The sequence below is a fragment of the Cavia porcellus genome, unplaced genomic scaffold, assembly GCF_034190915.1.
Source record: "Cavia porcellus strain 051 isolate PalLab524CR breed Dunkin Hartley unplaced genomic scaffold, mCavPor4.1 scaffold_5, whole genome shotgun sequence".
NCBI lineage: Eukaryota > Metazoa > Chordata > Mammalia > Rodentia > Caviidae > Cavia > Cavia porcellus.
In genome coordinates, this window is record NW_026947488.1 from 11873337 (window position 1) to 11898360 (window position 25024).

General features: G+C 40.1%; 2 protein-coding genes across 4 annotated transcripts in view; both read left to right on the top strand.

Annotated features, from left to right (window-relative positions):
- The window catches only part of Dpm1 (dolichyl-phosphate mannosyltransferase subunit 1, catalytic), a 55992-nt gene that overhangs the window by 30011 nt on the left and 957 nt on the right, over positions 1–25024 (top strand). For 2 of the 3 annotated variants that reach the window (XM_063248163.1, XM_063248165.1), the window contains 2 exons: positions 14881–14993; positions 16664–16756. The gene's annotated coding sequence lies outside the window, so the exon portion shown is untranslated. The remainder of the gene's footprint in view (positions 1–14880; positions 14994–16663; positions 16757–25024) is intronic. The other variant, XM_003463660.5, reaches the window with a different exon arrangement.
- Adnp (activity dependent neuroprotector homeobox) lies at positions 14886–24739 on the top strand. The gene is made up of 3 exons (XM_003463661.5): positions 14886–14993; positions 16664–16756; positions 19419–24739. The coding sequence occupies exons 1-3, from the start codon at positions 14886–14888 to the stop codon at positions 22527–22529; spliced, it is 3312 nt and encodes a 1103-aa protein (XP_003463709.2). The 3' UTR covers positions 22530–24739.

The window sequence follows — 25024 nt, forward strand, 5'->3', positions numbered from 1 at the left end:
TGAGGATAGGAGCTTCACTCTTGAAAAAGTTTTTTTTCTTCATTTTGCTATCACCTCAGTATCTTGCTGCCAGGTTCCTAAGGCAGTGGTGAACTAACAGATCTTTCAGATTGATTGGGTCTGGAATGTGTATAGGCTCCCTCAGGTGATTCTGCCCCTTAAGCCGGTCTGGTGTGCACGGTGTACTCCTGAATACCTTTTCCAGATGCTGCTCTGTGGTAGGGTCTTTGCCTGGCATGCCTGGCTTTGGTATGTAGTCCTCTCACCCCAAAACCAGATCTCTTCTCTACTTCAGCACCGGCATGGCAGTGGACTCTATTCGCATTAAAAGTCCTCCATCCTGTCTTTCGTTGGTCTTTCCAACATGTCATTCATTACTGCTCAGAAGCATGACAGAGCTGCCATTTTATAGCCAGGACTGATTCCTAGACCTTGCTTTTCGGCCGTGGCATTGTGCCAGCTTCTTTGCAATAGTACTGTGCAGAGTCTTAGTTCTAGCTTAGTGGCCCCATCCTCCACTGAGAATGAGCACCCCCTTTTCTGAAGTCTTGACAGTAAACACATCATCCCTTTCGCGGTGGATACTTACGTAGGTATCATCTCTATAAGCCCTTTTTAGACAGGGCCATATTCAGTCTTTATTTAAAGTACCTGCTTTGTGCCACCAACCACTGATGAGATACAGCAGGGGAGAAAAATAAAAAAACTAGTGTCCTTTTAATGTTCCTGATTGTATTGCTGCATGTTTTAAACAGTTCTGTTGAGTCTGTCAGCTAAAGATCAGGCAAATTAATCTGAGCAGTGATTTTAGCAGTGAGATTCCTTTTCAAATAAAATTTTGCGTGAATTTTTATGTCTGTAATAGACAAACATAAAAACTTCTTTGCTGGTGGTGTCAGGTACTAGGTTCAAGTCATGCTTTTCTAAATCTTTAAAATCACCTATATATAATGAGCATTTCTATATATAATGAGCATAATGTATTCAAATAAGTTAAAACTCTTAAATGACAATGTAATTATAATTTGAATCATTGCTAATATAGTGAACCAGGCTATTTATTAGTAATTTTTGGTTAATAAACTATACCAGCATGAAAGAAAACAGCTTAAAGTGCTACATTAAACTTTTTTTCATTCTCTTCCCTTTCAGAGAGCTTTTTATTTTTCCTAGGATCTCTCACTTTTGCAATTGTCCTTCTTTAACTGAAATAAACTAATAGGTGATTTTAAAATTTAACATGTGGAAAATCTGAGATCTTCTCTGGGTGCCACATGCTTGGTTTTCCAAAGCAAAAATGAATGCTTCGAGGTAACCCCAGCTGTATTACATCTGTTAGTTAAGACAAAGTGAATTGGGTCCATTATTGCCAAAAGTGGTGCATTACACTGGGGATATATAGGATGTGTGTTCCTGGCTTCTGAAAGTGTAGCAGATTTGCCAAGGAAATGAAGTATTCTAAAAATTTTTAAGTGCTTAAAAGAGACCCAGATTCCATTAATGTGCTTCCGTAGAGTACCTAATTTAACAGGGTTCAAAATGGTTTTTATAAAGACCTTCAAAGTTCTATATTATTTCTAGGAACTTGTTGTAGGACAAAAGTGGCAAGTCTATGGCACATATACTGTAAAAGGCTGGTTATATGATTGAAAGCCTTGTTCTAATAGGTTTGCCATCACTGCTATAAAAGTATACCATATTTCAGCGAATCTTAACAAATTCATAATCACTCAAATGTCCATCAATGGTTAGTGCCCTGATTTTGAACCCACGCTATCCTGCTGTTAAAATTATAAGTAAGCTACCTTGGCATGGTGGTGCCTTGGTCCCTATAATCCCAGCACTTGGGAGGCTGAGGCAAGAGGATCCCAGGACATCAGGGCCATCCTAGGCTACATGGGGAGTTCAAGTCTTGCTTGAACTTCATGTGGGATCCTGTCTCAAAAAAAAAGTTACCAAAACAAAATGGGCAACAGAAATGAATAGGTATTTCTCAGCAGCAATAATGCCGATGAATTATAAGTATATGAAAAAATGTTCAATATCTCTAGCCATTAGAGAAATGCAAATTAAAACAATGATTCCATCTTATTTCTCAAAGAATAGGTGCCATCAGGAAATCAACCGCAAATGCTGGGGAGACTGTGGGTAAAAGGATCCCTTCTCCATTGTTGGTGGGAATTTAAACTGATACAATCAATATGGAGATTCCTTCAAAATAAGAAGTTGGAAGTTCCATATCTACCCAGGATGTATACCCCTTCTATTTTTCCAAAAGAGTTAAAGATACAGCAATGTATACATACCCATGTTTATAGCAACACAGTTCATAATAGCTAAATCTTGGAAGTGGCGTATGTGTCCAGCCAATGAATGGATAAAGAAAATGGTGTTTATACACAATGGATTATACCCCACCATAAAGAAGGGTCAAGTCCAGTCATCTGTAGGAAAATGGATGCACCTTGGGACCATCATGTTAAGTAGTGTCTGCACATAAGCTTAAATGCTGAATGGTTTTATATGAGAAACATTAGAGGTAAAAAGCAAAGTAAAAGATAATAGGAAATAAGTCTTTTTTGCCAGTGGGAAGGGGACTAAATGATGAGAGGGAGCAGGAAGAAGGGGATGAAAAAAGATGTACATTCTATTTACCAGCTCCCCATGAGGAATGTGATCATTATGCACTGCAAGCATGTACTAATAAAAAGACTTTAAATAGTACCCCGAGAAAGTCTTGGAAACCTGGAGTACATTTTATATTGAAATGATATCTTAGTTCAGACTAGCTATATTTCTTAAAAGTTAATTTACAGTCAATGCTTGCATGAGTAAATACTCTATACAGTGTTTCTTTTCAAAAGAAAATACTGTACAGAGTTAGTGTTATATCTCAGTAGTGGGACATGTGCCTGGCAAGTGTAAAGCTCTGGGTTTAGCCCCCACCAGTGTCCGGTCCCATCCCCCCCCCCCCCTTCCCCCGGCATGCACACTCTTCAAGAAAAGAAAAAAGCAAATTAGGTGTCATAAAAATCTGTGAAGATAAATATATTGTATGAGTAAAATTTTATAAACTCCATCCTTTACCTCAGGTGTGTTTTGCTTTTCTAATTTGGTAACAGCTTTATTGAGATGTACAGTCATACCTCAGTTCACAGACTGTTCTGTTTGCAAACAGAAGCACTCTGCAGAACTTTGCTTCTGTTCACAAATTGCACATCTGATGACAAAACACAACCATAGCCATCTTCCTAAAACAAACCAGTCATCTTCCCCCAAATCATAAAACGGATTAAGTTCATAAACAGATACTATTGTACTTGTGCCACACAATTCACCCAAAGTGTAAAATGCAGTGGTCTTTAGAGTCACAGAATTGTGTAACTATGACCAGTTAATTTTAGAACACTTGTTACCCTAAAAAGAAACCGAGTAGCTAACAGTCTCCATCCCACCCAACCCCATTTTCATATCCCTAAGCAGCCTTAATTTCCTTTCTGTAGGTATAGATTTGCCTGTTATAATTCTCCTATAGAGTCACACACTATTAGAAAAACATGCTTAAAGAGTTATCAGTGAGAAAATGATAAAGGAGGGACATAGGTACGTGTACTGTTTTGAAATGCTGTCATGTTAAACATACTGAGAGTACAGTTTGCATTTTGCAAGACTATACAGTTAGAGCTCAGAACCTTCAGCTGTGACTCTGGAATGGCTGTTGGCATCTGCAGTGATGGTAAGAGCATTCCAAGGCAGGTCTTCCCAAAGCCGAGTCCAGTTTCCATACCTTTCTGGTCATTCCATTGACCTTGGATTTGTATAGATGCTTAATATTTCAGCCATCTGTCCTGGGTTGGCTGAACTTTTTAACTTTATAAGGCCATTTCAACCTTAGATTCGAGAGTTCTGTTGAGTTCATCAGTTAGGACCAGGAAAATTAATCTGAAAAATAATAATTTTGTGACATGATGTGTGTAACGTGTGTATATATGTGACATGCTGTTGTTTCTTTGTAATGAACGTCAGAGCTCAGAGCCTCATCTGCATGGTGAAGAACTGCATCCTGGTCTTGGAGAGTGGCCTGGAGACCTAGCTTTCACAGGCAAGCAGTTGCTTTATCTTACCTGCTAACCTGCAACATAAGAAGAATTTAAATTAGGCAGCCTTTGGGTTCTTTTGGTGATTCAGAAGGGTTGCTTTTTCATAGCATATCAGTTAATCCAGTGGACCCTCAAGTAACAAACGGAGTTTTAGGTTTAACTTATAACAAAAGTCTCTGAGTTACGACCTGAATTCTAGCCTCTTGCATGGTTATAACAAAGACTCACAATGCCAGAAGAGCATATGTAAGTGTACGTATGCATTAGTCTGAGCCCACATGTGCGATTGTGAACGTGATTTCAGTCCAGGATTTATATAATTGCTACCATTACTGCTATGAAAATGGTCCTAAAGAAGCTAAGGAAGGAACAGAAGGTAAAGAAATTGAATCAAAAAAAAAAAAAAAAAAAAAACCAAAAACAAATTGAATCACAATTGAAAATAAGGAAATTGGAAAAATATGAGAAGCGCTGTGTGACCTCCCTTGCTAATACATATAGCCTGTAGAAATCCACCATCTTAAGTCTTAAAGAGAAAGATTTGTGTAAGGAAGCTAGTGTTGCTAAGGGTGCTATGCATGTTAGTAAGTTACAATCAACAGTGTTAGACAGATAGAAATGCTGTTGTTAGCTTAGATAAACAAGTCTGATGGCAGGTTATAGCCTATCTGACTAATTTGTGAAAAAGCTGGATGAATGCAGATCTCATAAAGAATAAATTAAAGGGGCTGGGGATTTAGCTCAGTGGCATAAGCGCCTGCCTTGCAAGCAGGCAGTTGTGAGTTTGATCCCCAGTACCGATAAAAAAGAAAAAGACCAAAAAAAGAATATATCAAGTAACTGGTGGAATATTTCATGTAAGGGGTAGATTTGCAATTTTAAATCAAGAACTAGGGTTTGTAGGGTAACTGGGCATGGTGAAGCAGTCAGTGTTGATAAAAGCTGCTAAAAATTACACCACTTTGAAACTGACACATAGAAATGACTTTGTCTCTCATCAAGTTTTCAACTGTGATGAAACTGAGTTTTTATGGAAGAAAATGCTCAGGAGAACATAACCATACCCAGAAGAGGAAGAAAATGGCAAGCCACAGCCTATGAAGGATAGGCTAACCTTATTGCTATGTGCCAATGCGAGTCGGGACCTCAAGATAAAGCCTCTCTGGTTTATTACTCTGAGATCCCCTCGGGTATTCAGAAAACAAAGTCATAAAGAATAGCCCAGGGGTCAAGTGGAGATTTAGCAGGAAGGCTGGGCAATGAGTACTTCTTCAATGGATGGGAAGGCTTTCTGTCCTGCAGTTAAGAACTATGTAGAGGACAGAAGTTTACCACCCACGGCTCTTACGGACAGTGCTTCTGCTCACCCACAAGATTTGAAAAAACAGTTGGCTGAGGAATTGCAGTGGCTGTCAGTGGAGTTCCTCCCACCTAATATAACTCCTCTTCTTGAAGTTAGTTATAACTTATAACTTAGTTATAAGTTCAAGTTATAACTAACTTCAAGAAGCTGTATACCAAAGAACTATTTGTGAAGTGCTTTCAGAGGGTCTCAGACACAGATTTAACCTTAAAGAGTTCTGGGAGGAACGTTCCATCTTTTCTTTCCTGTGTGGAGTTAATTGAGAAATCCTGGGCCAATGTCTGAAGACGCTGAGATGACTTCAAGAAAATGTGGCCTCAGATTCTACCTCACGCCAGAAAGAATGACTGCACCAAGAAATCAAGCAGTAACAAAGCTGGAGGGGCTGGAGGGGAAAAGGAGCCCTTCTCCACTGTTGGTCGGAATGCAGACTGCACAACCACTGTGGAAATCAGTGTGAAGATTCCTATAAACACTAGGACCAGATGTCCTATTCCCCATCCGCCTACCTTCCCAAAAGAATGAAAAACATCATACCACAGTGATACATGTGCACCCATGGTGATAGCAGCCCAGTTTGTAATAGCCAGATCTTGGAAACAACCTGAATGCCCATTGGCTGAGGAGTGGGTAAAAAGAACGTATGGTGGTGGTATGCAATGGAGTGCTACTCAGCCATAAAGAAGGATAAACTGGAGAGTTACAGATAAATGGATGCAGCTTGAGACTAGGCATGGTGAAACGAGTAAGACACATGTAAACATCATGTGGGTTCATCAGTGTGAGAAACTGAAAGAAGTAACATGCATGTATATAAAAGAAATGGTTAAGATAGTTGCACTACTGATGTCTGTCTCTGGGTTCACTAAAGAGAAAGATTTGTGTTGGTATTGCATAGAAAGTTGAATGCAGATATCTTACGATCTGTATGAATGATTTGGGGGTGACAGTGGGCAATGTATGTACATTGTTGCCCTTTGATGTGTTTTGAAATTTTGTTGTACTTTTTTTTCTTTTTTCTTTTTTATCCTTGAAATAAAATAGATTTGAAAAAAAAAAAGTGTGGCCTAAAAGTATACAGGAAAGCAACTTTGAAGGCTGTGTAGAGGAGCCTGCGCCTAGTTGACCTTGCGGTTAGTGACACTGTCAGCAGAGCCTCAAAGGCAGGTAGGCAATGGTGATGTGGAAGAGCTGGTGGGACCCTCAGAGGAACTTGAGCACCTCCCAGCTGAGCAACAGGGGGCAACTGAGGAGCTTTTAGTGTGGCAAAGTTGTTCTTCTGAAATAAAGGAAATCCTGAAAAAATGGACAGGGCTGCAAACATTTGTGGAGGAGACCCACCCAGACAAGAAAAGGCCAGTCATTGCATTCACTTAATGACAGTGTGATGTCTTAGTAGCAGTGTTAAACAAGTGTTTAACACTAGCAGTGTTAAAGAAAAGATAGGAACAGACAACCTTAAATCAGTTTTTAGTGCTGGAAAGGATGAGACCGAGCAGGCCAGAAGAAAGTCCTGGTGGCTACAGACTGTGGTGAGGTGAGAGGACAGCAGAGAGCTGGGTTCCTGATGATGTTATGGAAGGAGCTCTTCTGAACAATAGAGTAACCACCTTCCATGTCATCCCCCTCCCTACAAGCCAAAGATGTCAGCTTGAATGATAAGCACAATGATGAAATTGTTTCTGGTAAACCAGGCACATTTTAAACTTTTTGGTGAACACACTAGGAAAATTATGGTGTTTCTTGTAAATTATGTATGTTACACAACCCCCTTCCTTTTTTTTCTTACTGTGAAACAGTTAAGGGGTACTTTGGGAGGTGTGGCATTCATTAGGGGTATTTCCCTTATTGTGGGAAAAGTAGTCAAGCCTTACAACCAACTTGAGTTACCACCAGTGCTTGAAAATGAGTTATGAGTGAAGGGTCTATTGTATTGTAATGTAGAAATCAAGTTTCAATCTTTGGTTTTCCCTAGAGGTGTTTTTTTCATTGTGGAGACAACATTTAGGAGCCCCTATACCTCAGGCTGCAGGCCGGATTGTTAGATTCTAACAGAGCTGTTGGGCAGGGGATGAAGCTGGTGTTACACATGGGCACTGGTCCTGGGTTTCATCACCAGCACCACACGTCAGAAAAGTCTTTTTCTCACCAGCTGTACCAGCCAATAATGGAAAGGATGGCATACATGAAAAACAAGATTTCAGTTGATTGTAGTTGGTGAAGTGACTGCCCCATACACATTTCAGAGCATTCGTCAATATCCAGAGTTAACATGGTGGTGTCTCTCTGTCTCCGACATTTCACATCCAGAATCGCAGTTTATTTTGGCTACCAGACAGACTGGCACTCATTCAATGGAGAATGAATGACCTGTAAGATCACCGAACAAGCGATGAAAAGGAAAACATGATTAGCTAAGAGAAATGGGACACTTGAGAGGAAAGGGGAAGTGTCTTAAAAATTTGAAATTTCTTAAGTCTGATTAAAAATTAGATTTCTACAGCTGAACTGAGCCATGGATGGGCCACGAAACGTAAAAGTAAACAGACTGGGGATGTAGTAATTAATATGCACTTCCCTCACGAGGGCCCTAGTTTGCATCCCCACATGACCAAAAATATCCCCAAAATTTGTGAACAGAGATAGGTAATGTGGACTGAGCTATATAGGGGGATTTTACGCTGTTCTCCAGGTCAGTGGTAGTGAACCCACGGCACAGGCACCAAGGTGGGCTATTTGTGTCACTGAAAGCTCTAAAAGATTCACCGTCACTAAGGCCAGGAGACTCAGTTTCTTGGAATGGGTTGGTTTGTAGAAGGGACTTGCTCAAAAGAGTGGCAAATACTCTCTTAAACATGTATAGGACACTATGTTTAGGTAAATATTACCACTTTGCCTTGCAAGATTTAATTTCCCTGTTCAAGGTAGAGTTACGGACCTTAATTGTAAGGAATTATAATTGATGTAGTTAAAATGAAGAGAAAATGGGTTTGTTTGTTTAGAGGCAATTTTTAGGGTGCTTTATTAAATTAATTGGATACTTTTTATAAAATAGGGACAGTGATAAAAGTTCGCTGCGGTTAGTAATTAAGGATAGAAGAAAATAGAAGTCACATTTCCTGCCTGCTTCTCGTCCAGGGCCAGAGATACAGCTCAGTGATGCAGCACCTGCCTGACAAGCACAAAGTCCTGAGTTTGATTCCCAGTACCAACACCACAGAACAGGTTTGGCATTCGGTACATCTGTCGTCATTTGCCAAGTAACCTCTCTTTTGAGTTGTTTCCAAAAATCCTCCTTTTGTACGCTCAGTTATACATCATTTTCCAGTAAGCTTAAGGAAACATACTTCACTTTTTTCTTCTGCCTTACTGCAAAATTGTATCTGCTAATCCAGAATAATATTCTGCCGCCTAGAGAGAGAATTCTGTGGTGTTTGAAATAGGGGTAGTGGTGGCATTAGAGCTGCTTTCTGTGAAGAGCTTCTGGCATCTCTTAAAGTTTTTTGCCTAAGTTTCCGGGAGAGTTAAAGATGAGGTACTTCTCCGTGTTGTTTAAGAAAGAGTAATTGCATGGTTGCTTCAAGACTGAAAACAGGCTGTCAGTATGTTTATTCACGAGAGGGTTCTAGTAAGGCTTCATAAGGTTCATTTGTAAAGATACATTAAATTAACTTTCTTACAACTGTTTTAATTGTGTCAGATTTAGAGCCTTGAAATACATAAGCTATCTGTTCACCCTTCAGATACAGATTCTACAATAGTGTAGGAATAAACTGGAATAATCTTAGGAAAGAAAAGGGTTAATGACTTAAAAAAGGTTTTATTATGTCCATGCTGTTACTCAGTGATTAATGGAGACAAGTATTATATAATGTTGCTATAGGGGCTGGGGATTTAGCTCAGTGGCATAAGCATCTGCCTTGCAAGCAGGCAGTCATGAGTTCGATCCCTGGTACCGATAAAAAGAGAAAAAGAAAAAAAAATTAAAAAAAAAAAATACCTTGCTATAAAGGAACAGGAAAGGAAGAGACTACATAATGGGAAGGTTTTCTGCCTAGTCTTTCTTTCCGCACAAGATTTGGTCTCAAGAAAACAAAAAAGATATCATCTTGGGCAGTAGTAAAGTAACCATTATTTTGATTCTGTTGGTGAGACTCCTAAAATGCATTTCTTTGGAAAACCACCACAGCAACATTTGTAGTTAGCTCATTGATTGAAAGAAATTCCAAAAATCCGACTCAACAAGCAGCAAGTAAAATGAAGGCCCCTTTGTCACTGAACATCAAAAGGATCGTCATTTGAGGAGTAAATATGTGACGGTGTAAATTGTGACTATATTCTTCAAAAAAGGTTTTACACACACAAGTTTTTTAAAATTCTGGTGGGACATATAAATAACAGTATCAGCATTAATTAGAGTACTTGAAGTATAAAATATAATCTGGGTTGATGATGTGAAAAATGAAAATGTTAACATTGTAGTAACTTGAATGTCTTCCTTTTTTCTTTTGTTTTGGTTTGATTTTGGCTTTTTGGTTTAAGGCGGGGTCTTGCTGACGTTAGCTCAGGCTAACGTTGAACTCTCTTAGTAGTCGTCCTGCCTCAGCCTCCCAAGTGCAGAAATTACCGCTGTGGCCACTGCATCCAACTTGTCTTTCTTATTTTCTGTGAAGTTAGAAAATACAGCTGCCATTTTTCTACATCATCATTTGTACCCTATCATTTACCACCACCCACTGGCCCTATTCTCCTTTAAAACTATTGAAATTCTTCCTACTTTAGCCATCACTCTTAATGCTTTAATGAATTGTTTAGCCCAGATTCTGCATTTTAGTAGACTGCTCATGTGGCATAAATGTGCTCCATAGATTTAGTTCTGACTGGAGACTAATTCAAGAAGATTCATAGAAGCAAAGAACTCACTGTCCCTTTCATTGGGGACACATCTCCACTTTTCTCTCTTAAATTTCACCTAAGATTCCCTTGGAGGGGAGTGGGAAAGATTTTGCTACTAAAAAAAGTTTGATTATACACTGGTTTAGATTACAGTTTATGTTTAGGTGTTACCAGGAAAAAGTACTCATCCTGTTTGTATAGCACTTCATGTTGTGTTAAGGCTATTTTCATGTATGTGAAAATCAGATTCTCTTTCTTTTTTTTTTTTTATCGGTACCGGGGATTGAACTCACGACTGCCTGCTTGCAAGGCAGGCGCTTATGCCGCTGAGCTAAATCCCCAGCCCCAAAATCACAGATTCGCATTCCTCCTTGTAACTGATACATTAGTTGTCACTCTGGTGTATGTGTAGATTTTCATTCCCAAACTCAGTGTTAGAAAGTTACAGAGTTATACCTTTCTCTGATGGAAAATCAGACATGCTACTGTTTTAACTGGCGTGTTAAGAGTTAGCACCATATACTTTATTTGTGTGGCATTGAGGATCAAAACCAGGGCTTCACACATGCTATGATCTCCTCCACCCTGAGCCACATCTTCAGCCCATAGAACCATATATTCTTCTTAGAAGTTTAGAAATAACAAGAAAGAATGCATATTAAAATGTGAAGATTTAACATAATAGGAAATGCTGTACTACTCTGATCCTTCGGAATAGCTTAAAGTATAAGCTGGAAGTTTTTGATTTAGGTGCTTTCTTTTCTTTTTTTTCTTGATATTTCTATGCCCAGCCAAAGAATTTTTACTTGGATGTATTTTTCGTTTGGTTTGATTTGATTTGCTTTGGTTTATGTTGGTGATGGTCTTTTTTATTTTCTGTTGTCAGAGTAATAAATATTTTCTCCTTCTAAAAATAGTACTAAATGATACTATTATGACCTGGTAGCTTTCAGAGAGACTAGCATAGGCAAGCCCCCCTGATTTTGGTGTGTCCAGTCCTATAAGTTTTACTTAGTGCTTCTAACCTGGCATTGTCAGCTGCTGGGCTCTCCTCCACCTTTCTGACCCAGACAAACCAGAGTGTAGCCTCTGACTAGATCCAAGGCTGTTAGCAGGGAAGTCACTTCATAAATCATAGTGAGGCTTGTCAGTTAATAGCCTCTTTGCTCATGGTTATTGATGTTACATCATGATTCTTTCCCTCTACAGATTGAGCCTACAGATAGATTATTTCCTTATGAGCCAGACTGTCTCTACTTGGGGTAAAGAAATATTTTTGGATTTGGTATTTGGAAGACAGAGTGGAAAAGACATTTACTGACATGGTTTTAATTAATCCGTTAGGGCCTAGGCAAATCTCAGATTTTTCACTTCAGCCGTTTGACTCATGCTTTCAGAGAAACCAGTTTGTCTGGCCCTATCTATAGGTGTGGGTATAATTTGTAAAGACTGATAGCAAGAATGTGATTAACTCATTCAAAAGTGAATTTAAAGCACACTCAAAAATTAAGCCTAGTTCACCAATTAGAATGTCCTTACCAAAAAGCTGCCTACTTTGCCATTAGACATTTACAGATGTTAACTGAATAAATCATTTTCCCCAAATTCTATTACAAAGTAACTATGTCTTCTGACAAACTCCTCTTCCTCCTAGATCTATTTCATGAGTATAATTTTGCATTAAATACCCCAATTTCCATCATCAACCAAGTTTGGGGCACTTGTCTGACTCTGTGCTAATCAGTGTCTACACAGATGAAATGCTTTTATCTGTCCCCTGTGGAACGTGTACTGGTCCAGTGGAGGAGACCTGGCAGCACAGGAGTTGTGGCAGGTGGGATGGTTCCAAGAGCAGGCTAGACAGGCAAACGCAACTGTCTGAATGAACTTTTTACGTTCTACCTGTGTGTTCTAGGCCCCATCTTTCAGAAGGAAAACATCGTTTACAGGGACTGTGTCTCAGTCTTCTGTTCTCAGCACAGTGACTGGCAAAGTAGAGGTACGCAAAATATGATCATTGAATAGATGAGCAATGCATACAGTTCCATTAAATTGTATAAAGGAGCTCTTCTGGGTATTTGGACATCAAAGATACTGATGCCAACCTGGGATAGCCATTCTGGTAACTTCAAAGCAAAAAAGGATTTGCTACAGACAGGCAGATCTGGGAGAAAGCGTTTGGCATTACTGTAAATCATTTTCCTAAAAGTAATGATTGTAAACATTTAGTGTTCATCTCTAGAGAGAAATAAGAAGACAGCTCTTACTCTCAGGCAAAGGCTATTTTTTTTTCTTCTCACCTCTCATGATTTAAGTGTGGATCTGTCTAGGTTTTTAAAATAAAAGGTTTCCAGGCTTGGGGTCATTGTAGAAGTTCTGTTCTGTTCTGTTTTGTTTTTGTCTTCTTGAGACAAGGTTTTATTAGGCAGTTCAGGCTGGCCTTGAACTCACATTGTAGCCCAAGCTGGCCTTGAATTCCCAGCCATCCTCTTGCCACACCTCTAGAGTACTGAGATTGCAGGCGTGTGCAGCCACACCAGCTTGTAGAATTTTAAAAATAAGAATCAATATGGAGGGCTAGGGGTTAGCTCAGGGGCACAAGTGACTGCCTGGCAAGCACTAATTCCTGAGTTTGATTCCCATTACAAAAAAAAAAAAAGAGTGAAATGGATAAGGGGCTAGAGATATAACTCAATGGCACAGCACCTGCCTGACAAGTGTGAAGTCCTTCCTGAGTTTGATTCCCAGTATCCAAAAAAAAAATCAAGTGGGTAACATCAGTGGGCCCTGGAGCCAGCTGTTGAGTTGTTTGAACTTGCCCTTAACAGCAAGTAGTAGGCCGAAAAACAGTAGTGGGCTGGATTCTTCATATGTCCTTAATAATTCTAACAACCTTTGGTAGAATATGGTGGACACTTTGTTTCAGGAATTGTTTGGCTTGTGATAGGAATAGAAAAGCCCAAGCAGTAGGCAAGAGCTACTGTAGTGACAGCCTTTAGGGAAGCGCAGCCACGCCTGGGTGGCAGGGCAGGGCAGGGCACTGCTCACAGCAGGGTTCACAGCATTCTTGTAGTGGCTTGGTGGAGAGTGCAGGGCTGCTGTGGCCAGTGCTTGTCACTAGCAAGAGGGCTTTCTGCTGTGCTGAGGCTGAGAAACGGTTTTCATTGAATGCTCTTCTCTTTCAGACCCACTTATTTAAACTTTGGTACTTCACACAAGCGTATTTTAAAACTTCTGACATCTCCAGATTCAGAATTTCTGAAATTGTTTAGGTAGTTTTCACTCCCTCACTCCCAGTTTTTATCATTAACCCTGATTTTCTTTTATTAAAATAATAAATGATGCAGCATGATATTTTATATTTGGATTAACTGGTGACTGGCATATTACAAATGATAGTGGCATTGTACAGTGACAGCCTTTATTAAAAGACCAGATATATATACGTTCAGTTTGAATTGTTGGTGGTGCTTTGGCATTTATTTTTGCTGGCTTTGATCTTAGAGCTTCTCTTTTCTGTAAAGTTGTTTTGAATTTGGGTTATTAAAATGATAACAAACAGCTGGGTGTGGTGACACATGCCTATAATCCCAGGCTCAGGAGACTGCGGCCAGGCGAATGGTTTCAAATTCAAGGCCAGCCCGAACTACGTAGCAAGATCCAGTCTCCAAAAACAAAAATTAATACAAATTTTTCTCATTTTATGGAAGCATTTCTGATCACATTAGCAGATACACAAATTCTCAACTGCCCAAAGTATACTGATTTTCTTATTGAATGCAAAATTTTGGTTTTTTGAGGAACTTGACAAAGTGAGTCTAACTTTTTTTTAACATATTAATTTTTCAACTTCTTAAATGTAGGATTTTTGTTCTTCAAAAAATTGATGTAAAGTGTATAAAACAGCATTTGGTCTGATGCAGAGGGCCCAGCCTTCCCGTGTCAGGGTTCTTTCTGTGGCTCCATGTGCATGCCTCTGTCCAGGTGCGTTGCTGGCTGAGGAACAAGTCACACAACATTTGTGTCTCTCGTTTGGGGAGTGTACAGACACTGTTAAGAATTTTTTAAGAATACCATAGCAGTGAGCAGAACAGTTCCTAGTTAACAGAAACCTCTTCCTGGCACTCAAAAGTGTATGGTAGCGATGCTGAAATAGTGAGCATCTTTCTGTTCTCAGACGTTCAACATCACAAGGGAAAAAGCATTCACACTTGACTCAGAAGTAATTGGTTGGTATTATTTCCCTAGTTCTCAACTTGAAGTTCATCACTGAAACCTTTTAAAGCCTAATCAGAATTGTGCCAGATTAGACTCAAGTCAATCTGTACTATAAAAGGTTTTATTTAAAAAAAAAATCAGCCTATTTTTGCCTGCTTAAGTATTCAAAATATACTAGATAAGGATACCTATGTATCTTTTTGTCAGATGAAGCCAGGGTTTGGGATCCTTTCATCAGTGAAATTAGTAAATATTACAAGTTGTACGTGTTTTGACTTTGACTTAAATTTTTTTTTCCAATAGAAACTATGTTCCAACTTCCTGTCAACAATCTTGGCAGTTTAAGAAAAGCCCGGAAAACTGTGAAAAAAATACTTAGTGACATTGGGTTGGAATACTGTAAAGAACATATAGAAGTAAGTAGCATGCTGTTTTTCAATTTTAACATGACCTAGGTTCTGATCCATTACTTGGTGTCAGTGGTCAGAATGATTAACCGGCAGGTGTGACTGAGTATTAACCACAGCAGCAGCTTGGCTGCACCTCTCTTCACTAGCGTAACGTACTCCCTTCTCCCTAAACGGGCACGCTCATCTTTGCACTCTGGAGCGGAACAGCCATCGTGGAAGACTTAAGCATGTCAGACACTGTACTGGAAATTTTAAATTGTCTGGAAATGTAGTCGTTAGAACAAACTTTGGGGGTGTTGTAGTTCTTGTCTGTGATTTACGAATAAAGAAAGCTGAGGAAGGGGAGGTGGAACTTGGAGCCCGTTCTCATTCTCATAGGCCTGAACGTTCTGTTGTCCTTCTAATTACCGAGGCACGGTGGTTTGGGTGCTTGTCATCTCTTTCTTCAGGATTTGAGCATTTGTTGTCCGTTTTGACCCATCAAGACCGTTATCTTCCCCTTGCATAACAGTTTGGCCTTTACAAACTGTTTCTGTAGCCTTTTTATTCTATGAACTTTATAACACCCCATTGGGACAGCTAGTGCGATGGTCTCCTCCTTCTCCAGATCTCCTTGCTCCAGATCTTATGGATAGTTGGTCAAAGCCTCAGGTTGAAAGGAATATTTAAAACTTCTCCCTGCTAACCTTTAATTTCCAGCTGCCAGGGGCCATGGCTGTCTTGTTCACCCATTTATCCCCCAGCACGTAGCACAGTGCTTGGTACTCAGAACATGTTTGGTAGAATTGGAAGGTAAAGGCAGTTCACTCATGGAACAGGCTTTCTTTCCCTGAGTACCACTTGTAATACTCTGGGGTAGGACTTGAGGGCGAAGCTTCTCAAAAGTGGTTTTGTCTAGCTGTGTTGTCCCCAGTGTAGAAGTCTCCCTTCTCCAATCCCTTGAGGTTAAATAGGCCTACCCAGATGAGGCAGTTCATTCACTCTGCACTTTGGGGTTATCTTCACAGAAATAAATAATGCAAATATTTAGGTGCCTTTTCTGTCCTTTGTGTGCTTTGTTTTCCCCTTTATGTACTCTGGAATTTGCATGTACTTGATTTTCTTCCTGAAAGGAAGTTTTACCCTAAGATGTACTATTTTCGTAGTCTGGGGGGACAGGAAGCATTAAAATTTTACATAAGAGTATAAATTTTTCCACCACATTGCTTGCGTTGAGTAGCTTTCTCTCCTGTATGGATTTTAAAATCCTGAGTTTTGTTTCTGACCCAGCCTCTCCCTCTTTCCCCAAACTACTTTGTTTTGTGCACAGAACTAGAATATCACACCTGCAAGGCTATTAATAAACATTGTTTCCTTAGATTCCATCCCAGTGCTGTGTAACTAAGGGATTGGTATTCTGGTATATTAGTATGTGGCTGGAGTTTTTAATAATTAGTACATCCAGTGGTTTCACTGGAAACCTAGCTGGCTGTTAGGGGAATGCATGGTAGATATAAAATGTTTAATGCCACATATGACTTTCTGTATTTCCTAAGAGCTTTTGTCATTCCTAGTTTAGTTTTGGGTTTGATTTTACTGTGGTTCTCCCTGGCACTAGTTAACAAGTGGGATTTTAATATATGGTTAGTCTGGAGTTTATGGCACTGATTTTATAAACTTTTTTCACTGTTTTCTAGGATTTTAAGCAGTTTGAACCTAATGACTTTTATTTGAAAAACACTACATGGGAGGATGTAGGACTGTGGGACCCCTCACTTACAAAAAACCAGGTAAGTAGCACAGATGAGGCCCCCAAATGGCAGCATCCCTGGGGTGACTCGCTCTAAGCTCTGGCCCTTTCATCATTGTTTGTGGGCACCAACCTACTGTGGAAGATATCAAAATTACATATTCATGCTTTTCTAGTAGTAAGGAAAACTAAACAGACTTTGTTTTTGTTTGTTGGTTGGATGGTTTTGTCTTGGAGCTCAGACTTGTAAGAACAAAAGGAAATTTCATTTCTTCCTAAGGCCTGCAGTACACCGGTCTTTCTTTAGTAAGTGCTTTGGCTCTGCAAAATGTTCTCTCCACCATTGCGCTTATCCATTTACCCATCATTTTTGTGTGTCTCCATTGCTACCCTTGGATTTCTAGATGGAGAAGGGCCACATGCTTCCATCTAAGGTTTTCTTTGTTATACAGCACTGACAGCCTCCGGCCTGTCTGGAAGAGTGACAGTGACATATGCAGCGTAGGTTTCTCACATTGGCCTTAAAAACAGTTTAGTTACTAGTGCCAGCAGATCTTAGTAGAAGAAGATACAATGAAAACAGGTTGGATGGTTTCTTTTTCCTTGGGAAAAAGTGATTGTGAATTCATGTTTTAATTCTAATTCTGTACTGGAGGTCTTTTCATCTGTTGAAATATACTTAGTAAGCATTTCATACTCTTGGGTTGTATCACATATTTAAGGTGGTTTGTTGTTGTTAATGCTCTAGGAAAAGGTATTAACCAACAGCCTTGGGGTATTTACTTTCAGATAGATGTATTATAAGTCAGTTTCATGAGTCAGAAAGCATCAGAACCTAATACTAAGGAAGGTTCATACTTTAAGGAAAAGCAGCAAATTTTCATTCAAACTATTATCTGAAGCAAAACAGGTTTCTAGGGGGAAAAATAGCCTTTTAGTGAGAACAACTGTGAAAATATTAATGGTCCTAATTCCAAAAGTTGCCTCTTGATATCAGTATACAAAGTGTGGTTAAAAAAAAAGTATGCCGAATGTTTGAATTAAAATTTATTCTAAAAGACACATTGTAAACAGCGTGGTGGCACACTCCTGTAATCCCAGCACTTGGGAAGCTGAGGCAGGAGAATTATTCTCAGGTTTGAGACCAGCCTGGGCTACAAAGTGAGCCCAAGGCCAGCCTGAACTGCATAGGGAGACCCTGTCTCAAAAAAAACATACATATATATATATATAAATGATATACACTGTATTTAATCCCTCTCAAACAATCCCCTGACTTTGATTATACTTACCCACTATTCTTGCCACTTTCTGAAGCAGTTTTGAAAGTTTTCTTTGGTAAGTATCTTTAGTTACACTGTCTTAGTTGCCTTGACGTCCTGTTCTGAAACATTTGATTCAAAATGTTAACTTTTCATGGTCATTTTGACTGTGAGAGACCCAGAAGTTGCCCAGCGTTAGTTGTGGTGAACAAGGTGACTGATGATCACAGGGTTTTACAGCCAGAGTGTACATTGGTTGGCACTTGGCAGCAGCATCCCTTGTATTTTCAGTTACACCTGGTAAAGATGCTCAGAAAGACTTCCGAACTACCTCAGAACAAGCAAGATCGATGAGATGTGTATTTGGGGCTGGGGATTTAGCTCAGCGGCATAAGCGCCTGCCTTGCAAAAAACAAAAAAAAAGAGGGGCATTTTTTTAGGGGAAATAATGGCAATGTATCTTTCATTTAATACATTTTTAAAATTTGGGCATTCATATATTTTGCATTCACCTCTTGTATTCTGCAGTGTATTCTAGTTTTTAAAAAAAAAACATGCAACTCACAGTCTGTAGGACATTATTTAACTTAACTAATTTGAATAAAAGCAGCTGTCACTTCATTAGGCTTTTTGAAGATACTGCTTACTTGCAAAGGAATAGCCAGGTGTATGCAAGAAAGATGATGGCAACATTAGAATTAACAGTGGAATCTAAATATACTTAGAATTAGAGAAAAAAATGTTTGCACTTAGTCCTTTTATTTGAAAAAATTTTGATGTTGGAAAGGCTAAAGGATAAATCAAGAGTTGAGTAGTTGTGAAAACACTCTGGACCCTTAAATCTGATACGGTTAGCAACTTCCTGATTCACTAACGATGATTTCATATAGTTTAGTCTTGTTACTGCTAATTGTAAAATGTTTTTTCTTAAGCCATTTGTCTTTGGTTGATCTGAAACCAGTCAACAAATGATACTAGTCTTCTCTAAACATTGGGAAAAAATTTGGCGCTTAATTCTGTGTTGGTTTTTTGGAGGGGTTGGTTTTGTTTTGTATTTTGAGACAGGATCTTACTCTGTACTTCAGGCTGGTTTTGAACTGACTGTGTAGCCGGGTCTGGGCTTCAGTCCCTCTGCCTCAGCCTCCGGAGTGCTGGCATTATAGACATGTACCACCACACCCAGCCATTTAGTTTTTAATTTACACTGGTAGACATAAATAAAACTTTATACCAAAAGTATACCAATGGTATAAAGTGGCTTTTTATGTGAGTTTCTTTTTCATAAACTTATTCTACAAGAGGAAGAAATATACAGAAATCAGTACATGACAGTTTGTTGTAAAAATAGCATTCTGAGAAGGGAGAGGGCACATTTAAAACCTGAAACCTGTTGTTGCCTGCCTAAAGTGACAGTCTGATTCTAGTTTCTGTTTTCTTCAGGACTATCGGACAAAACCTTTTTGCTGCAGCGCTTGTCCATTTTCCTCAAAATTCTTCTCTGCCTACAAAAGTCATTTCCGGAATGTCCATAGTGAAGACTTTGAAAATAGGATTCTCCTTAATTGCCCTTATTGTACCTTCAATGCAGACAAAAAGACTTTGGAAACACACATTAAAATATTTCATGCTCCAAACGCCAGCGCACCAAGTAGCAGCCTCAGCACTTTCAAAGATAAAAACAAAAACGATGGCCTTAAACCTAAGCAGGCTGACAGTGTAGAGCAAGCTGTTTATTACTGTAAGAAGTGCACTTACCGAGATCCTCTTTATGAAATAGTTAGGAAGCACATTTACAGGGAACATTTTCAACACGTGGCAGCACCTTACATAGCAAAGGCAGGAGAAAAATCACTCAACGGTGCAGTCCCTTTAGGCTCAAATGCCCGGGAAGAGTGTAGTATTCACTGCAAGCGATGCCTTTTCATGCCAAAGTCCTATGAAGCTTTGGTACAGCATGTCATCGAGGACCACGAACGCATAGGCTATCAGGTCACTGCCATGATTGGGCACACCAATGTGGTGGTTCCCCGATCCAAACCCTTGATGCTAATTGCTCCCAAACCTCAAGACAAAAAGGGCATGGGACTCCCACCACGAATTGGTTCCCTTGCCTCTGGAAACGTCCGGTCTTTACCATCACAGCAGATGGTGAACCGACTGTCAATACCAAAGCCTAACTTAAATTCCACAGGAGTCAACATGATGTCCAATGTTCACCTGCAGCAGAACAACTACGGAGTCAAATCCGTAGGCCAGGGCTACGGCGTTGGTCAGTCAGTGAGACTGGGACTCGGTGGCAATGCACCTGTTTCCATCCCGCAGCAGTCTCAGTCTGTGAAGCAGTTACTTCCCAGTGGAAATGGAAGATCATACGGGCTTGGGGCAGAGCAGCGGTCTCAGGCACCAGCAAGATACTCCCTACAGGCTGCGAATGCCTCTTCTCTCTCAGCCGGCCAGTTAAAGTCTCCTTCCCTCTCCCAGTCTCAGGCCTCCAGGGTATTAGGTCAGCCCAGTTCCAAACCTACCACAGCTGCCACCGGCCCTCCGCCAGGTAATACTTCCGCAACTCAAAAGTGGAAAATATGTACAATCTGTAATGAGCTCTTTCCTGAAAATGTCTATAGTGTGCACTTCGAAAAAGAACACAAAGCTGAGAAAGTCCCAGCAGTAGCCAACTATATTATGAAAATACACAATTTTACTAGCAAATGCCTCTACTGTAACCGCTATTTGCCCACAGATACCTTGCTCAACCACATGTTAATTCATGGTCTGTCTTGCCCATATTGCCGTTCTACTTTCAATGATGTGGAAAAGATGGCCGCTCATATGAGAATGGTTCACATAGATGAAGAGATGGGACCTAAGACGGATTCTACTTTGAGTTTTGATTTGACATTGCAGCAGGGCAGTCACACTAACATCCATCTCCTGGTAACCACATACAACCTGAGGGATGCCCCCGCTGAGTCTGTTGCTTATCATGCCCAAAATAACCCTCCACTTCCTCCAAAGCCACAGCCAAAAGTTCAGGAAAAGGCAGATATTCCTGTTAAAAGTTCACCTCAAGCTGCAGTGCCCTATAAAAAAGATGTTGGGAAAACACTTTGCCCTCTTTGCTTTTCAATCCTAAAAGGACCCATATCTGATGCACTTGCACATCATTTACGAGAAAGACACCAGGTTATTCAGACAGTTCATCCAGTTGAGAAAAAGCTCACCTACAAATGTATCCATTGCCTTGGCGTGTATACCAGCAACATGACCGCCTCGACTATCACTCTGCATCTAGTTCACTGCAGGGGTGTTGGAAAGACCCAGAATGGCCAGGATAAAACAAACGCACCTTCTCGGCTGAATCAGTCTCCAGGCGTGGCACCTGTGAAGCGCACCTATGAGCAGATGGAATTCCCCTTACTAAAGAAGCGAAAGTTAGATGACGATAGTGACTCGCCCAGCTTCTTTGAAGAGAAACCTGAAGAGCCTGTTGTTTTAGCTTTAGACCCCAAGGGTCATGAAGATGATTCCTATGAAGCTAGGAAAAGCTTCCTAACGAAGTATTTCAATAAACAGCCCTACCCCACCAGGAGAGAAATTGAGAAGTTAGCAGCTAGTTTATGGTTGTGGAAGAGTGATATTGCTTCCCATTTTAGCAACAAAAGGAAGAAGTGTGTTCGTGATTGTGAAAAGTATAAGCCTGGTGTGTTGCTGGGCTTTAACATGAAAGAGTTAAATAAAGTCAAACATGAGATGGATTTTGATGCTGAGTGGCTGTTTGAAAACCATGATGAGAAGGATTCCAGAGTCCATGCCAGTAAGACTGTTGACAAGAAACTTAACCTTGGGAAGGAAGAGGACAGTTCATCAGATAGTTTTGAAAATTTGGAAGAAGAATCCAATGGAAGTGGTAGTCCTTTTGACCCTGTTTATGAAGTTGAGTCTAAAGTCCCTAATGATAACCCAGAGGAACATGTACCGAAGGTAATTCCTGCAGATGCTCTAGAATCTGAAGAGAAGCTAGACCAAAAAGAGGAGGATGGTTCAAAATATGAAGCTGTTCATTTGACTGAGGAACCAGCCAAGCTAATGCATGACGCTTCGGATAGTGAGGTAGATCAGGATGATGTTGTTGAATGGAAAGAGGGTGCTTCGCCATCTGAGAGCGGGCCTGGTTCCCAGCAGGTGTCAGACTTTGAGGATAACACATGTGAAGTGAAACCAGGAACCTGGTCTGATGAGTCTTCCCAGAGTGAAGATACAAGGAGCAGTAAGCCAGCTGCCAAAAAAAAGGCTACCATGCAGGGTGACAGAGAGCAGTTAAAATGGAAGAATAGTTCCTATGGAAAAGTTGAAGGATTTTGGTCCAAGGACCAGTCACAGTGGAAGAATGCATCTGAGAATAATGAGCGCTTATCTAACCCCCAGATTGAGTGGCAGAATAGCACAATTGACAGTGAGGATGGGGAGCAGTTTGACAACATGACGGATGGAGTGGCTGAACCAATGCATGGCAGCTTAACAGGAGTTAAACTAAGCAGCCAGCAGGCATAAGAGCCTGGCCTCACTGCACTGGTGACAGGCTCCAGCTGGGGACTCGCTTTTTCCTCCAGTCTGACTGCAAAGCTCTCTTAGCTGGTACTGCCTTGTGATGACTGGTCAGCGGGCTGTGGGGACAAGTTGCAGTCCCAGCGGTTATTATTTCTGAGTCTATGACACATGATTGACTGATCCTTAGTTTCAGAGCCTTTTCTGATAGACATGGTCACTATGAAAACCAGTATGCTGGTAGCTCACGAGCGCACATGGGGGAAAAGCAGAGGTTTATTTTATCTGCCTTTTCAACATTTCTTTCCCTCTATAAATTGTTTGGCCTGATGTCCTTGGGCAGCGTTATGCTGATGACATGGTAGTATACGGCCAAAGTACGAGCTACCAGTCTAATATGTATAGTAGACTTTGGGAAAATCGATTTTTTTTCATGTATTCATTCTGAATAGTTGAAATGTATATTTGTACAGTCTTTTAGATCTATTCCAGTGATGCTTATGGTATTGTTACTGTGTGCCCATCATAGACGTTTCTTTTTTAGTGTTGCCCTTGCTGTGTAATAAATGCTGTATCTAGTTTCCCTAGCAAAAGCTTGAACCTGCGCTAGTATGGACCTTTGGACAGACTTAGTTTTTGCACATAACCTTGTACAATCTTGCAACAGAGGCCAGTCACGTAAGATATATATCTGGACTCTCTTGTATTATAGAATTTTTCTTGTTCTGAATATCCTTGACATTACAACTGTCAAAAACTGGTATTTCAGATGTTTCTGAAATCTTTTAAGCTAAAATCACATGCAAGAATTGACTTTGCAGCTACTAATTTTGACACCTTTTAGATCTGTATAAAAGTGTGTTGTGTTAAAGCAGCAAACCAAATGAGTGCTGCATTTTGGATATTTAGTTTTCTCTTTAGTTAAACACCACCCTGGTGTATTCATTTATACCACCTAATATATGACACACTGTGTAGTATGTATAATTTTGTGATCTTTATTTCTCTTTGTATTCATTTTAAGCATCTAAATAAATTGCTGTATTGTGCTTAATGTAAATATTTGCTTTATTACATATGACAGTCCTGAGTGTCTATCATACCTTACACCGTTTGATGTCATGGTACACTCATCAGAGACAGAAGCCACAGTCGCCAAGGAAATGTAACATGGAAGATCTTATATTTGCATAAAGAATGCTTTCTCTTAAGGCACCTGTTACAAATTATTTTGTGTTTTCTCCCTTTTAACTGCAAGAGTAAACATCCTTAGGTTCTTCAGTTCCCCTTCCGCTAAGGAACAGAGCCTGCATAAATGTAAATATCTCATGATAAAAGGATGTAAACAGAAATTGGCATTAATTTGCAAGTAGAATCTTAATGCCCTGATACTGTGTTAATTTGGAAGTTAACATAGGAATGATTGTACTAAACAGGCAACTGCTCTTTGTTAAAATTCCTTTGACCCATGTTGCTATTGAGAAAAGGGCTGTGGAGAGCACACAGGTGAGGGCATCGGGATGGAAAGAGCTGCTAGCTTTGCTGTGTTCAGATTCCCAAGAGCAGCTGGTGCTAAACGCAGAAAGTTACAAGGAGGCAGAAACAGGCCACCATTTTCAGCAGTTTCAGTCACCTTGCAGGAACTTGAGCTTAAGAAACCTGAAGTGGCTGACTTGATGTAATTTTTAACTTCCAAGAAAAAGAATTGTTACTTGAGCTCTTCTCAAAAGAAAAAGGAAACATAAACTAGAATTTTTACTTAAAAATTTTTTACTTAAAAAAGTACCTGGGCCTCACATGGAGCTTTGAGATGTTTTACCAGGTACATTACAAATTCTGTGTGTACCAGCTAATATAGCAGGATGTCCCTGAGTTCAGATGCACAAACTGCCAAGTAACAAATAACCAGCTGAATTTTGCCATCTCATGCGTGTGGAAATTAACTCTGCTTCATTAACAGGTGAGAAGAACTTAGCCTGAGGCTGAGAGTCTTGTCCAGAGGACTAAAGAGGCTTTGTGCAAATAGGGTTGGAGCAGGGTAGGCACACAGGGTCCTGGTGGGACATCTGAATGGAGACAGACAAGGATTCTTCTTTGGAGGAATAGGGAGTGGGTCTCTGGCCCTGAGGGGTTTTTAGCACTTGAAATAAAATATTCCCAACTGAAAATGTTGCAGAAGCCCTAAAAGTATCTCAATAAAAGCCATTTTAAAAGAACACTGTTGCTGCTGTGTACTTTTAGAAAAATTTGGAGGTCACTTAACTAAGAAACCTGTCACTTTACAGTTTGAGACTGCCTCTAACTGTAGGCCAGACAGTTCTGTAGGCGTCTAGTAGGGAGACAACCTAATTACTCCTTCCAAAGAGCTTTCTCCTTTTGCCCTTCAGATTTTCTTGTGGCAGTGAGTTTCAGAGTCAGACTGGCTATGACTGCTTTCTCTCACTTGTCGGCACATAGAAGCATTTTCTCATCCCATCTTTGCTTCCTTGTCATTGAGCAGA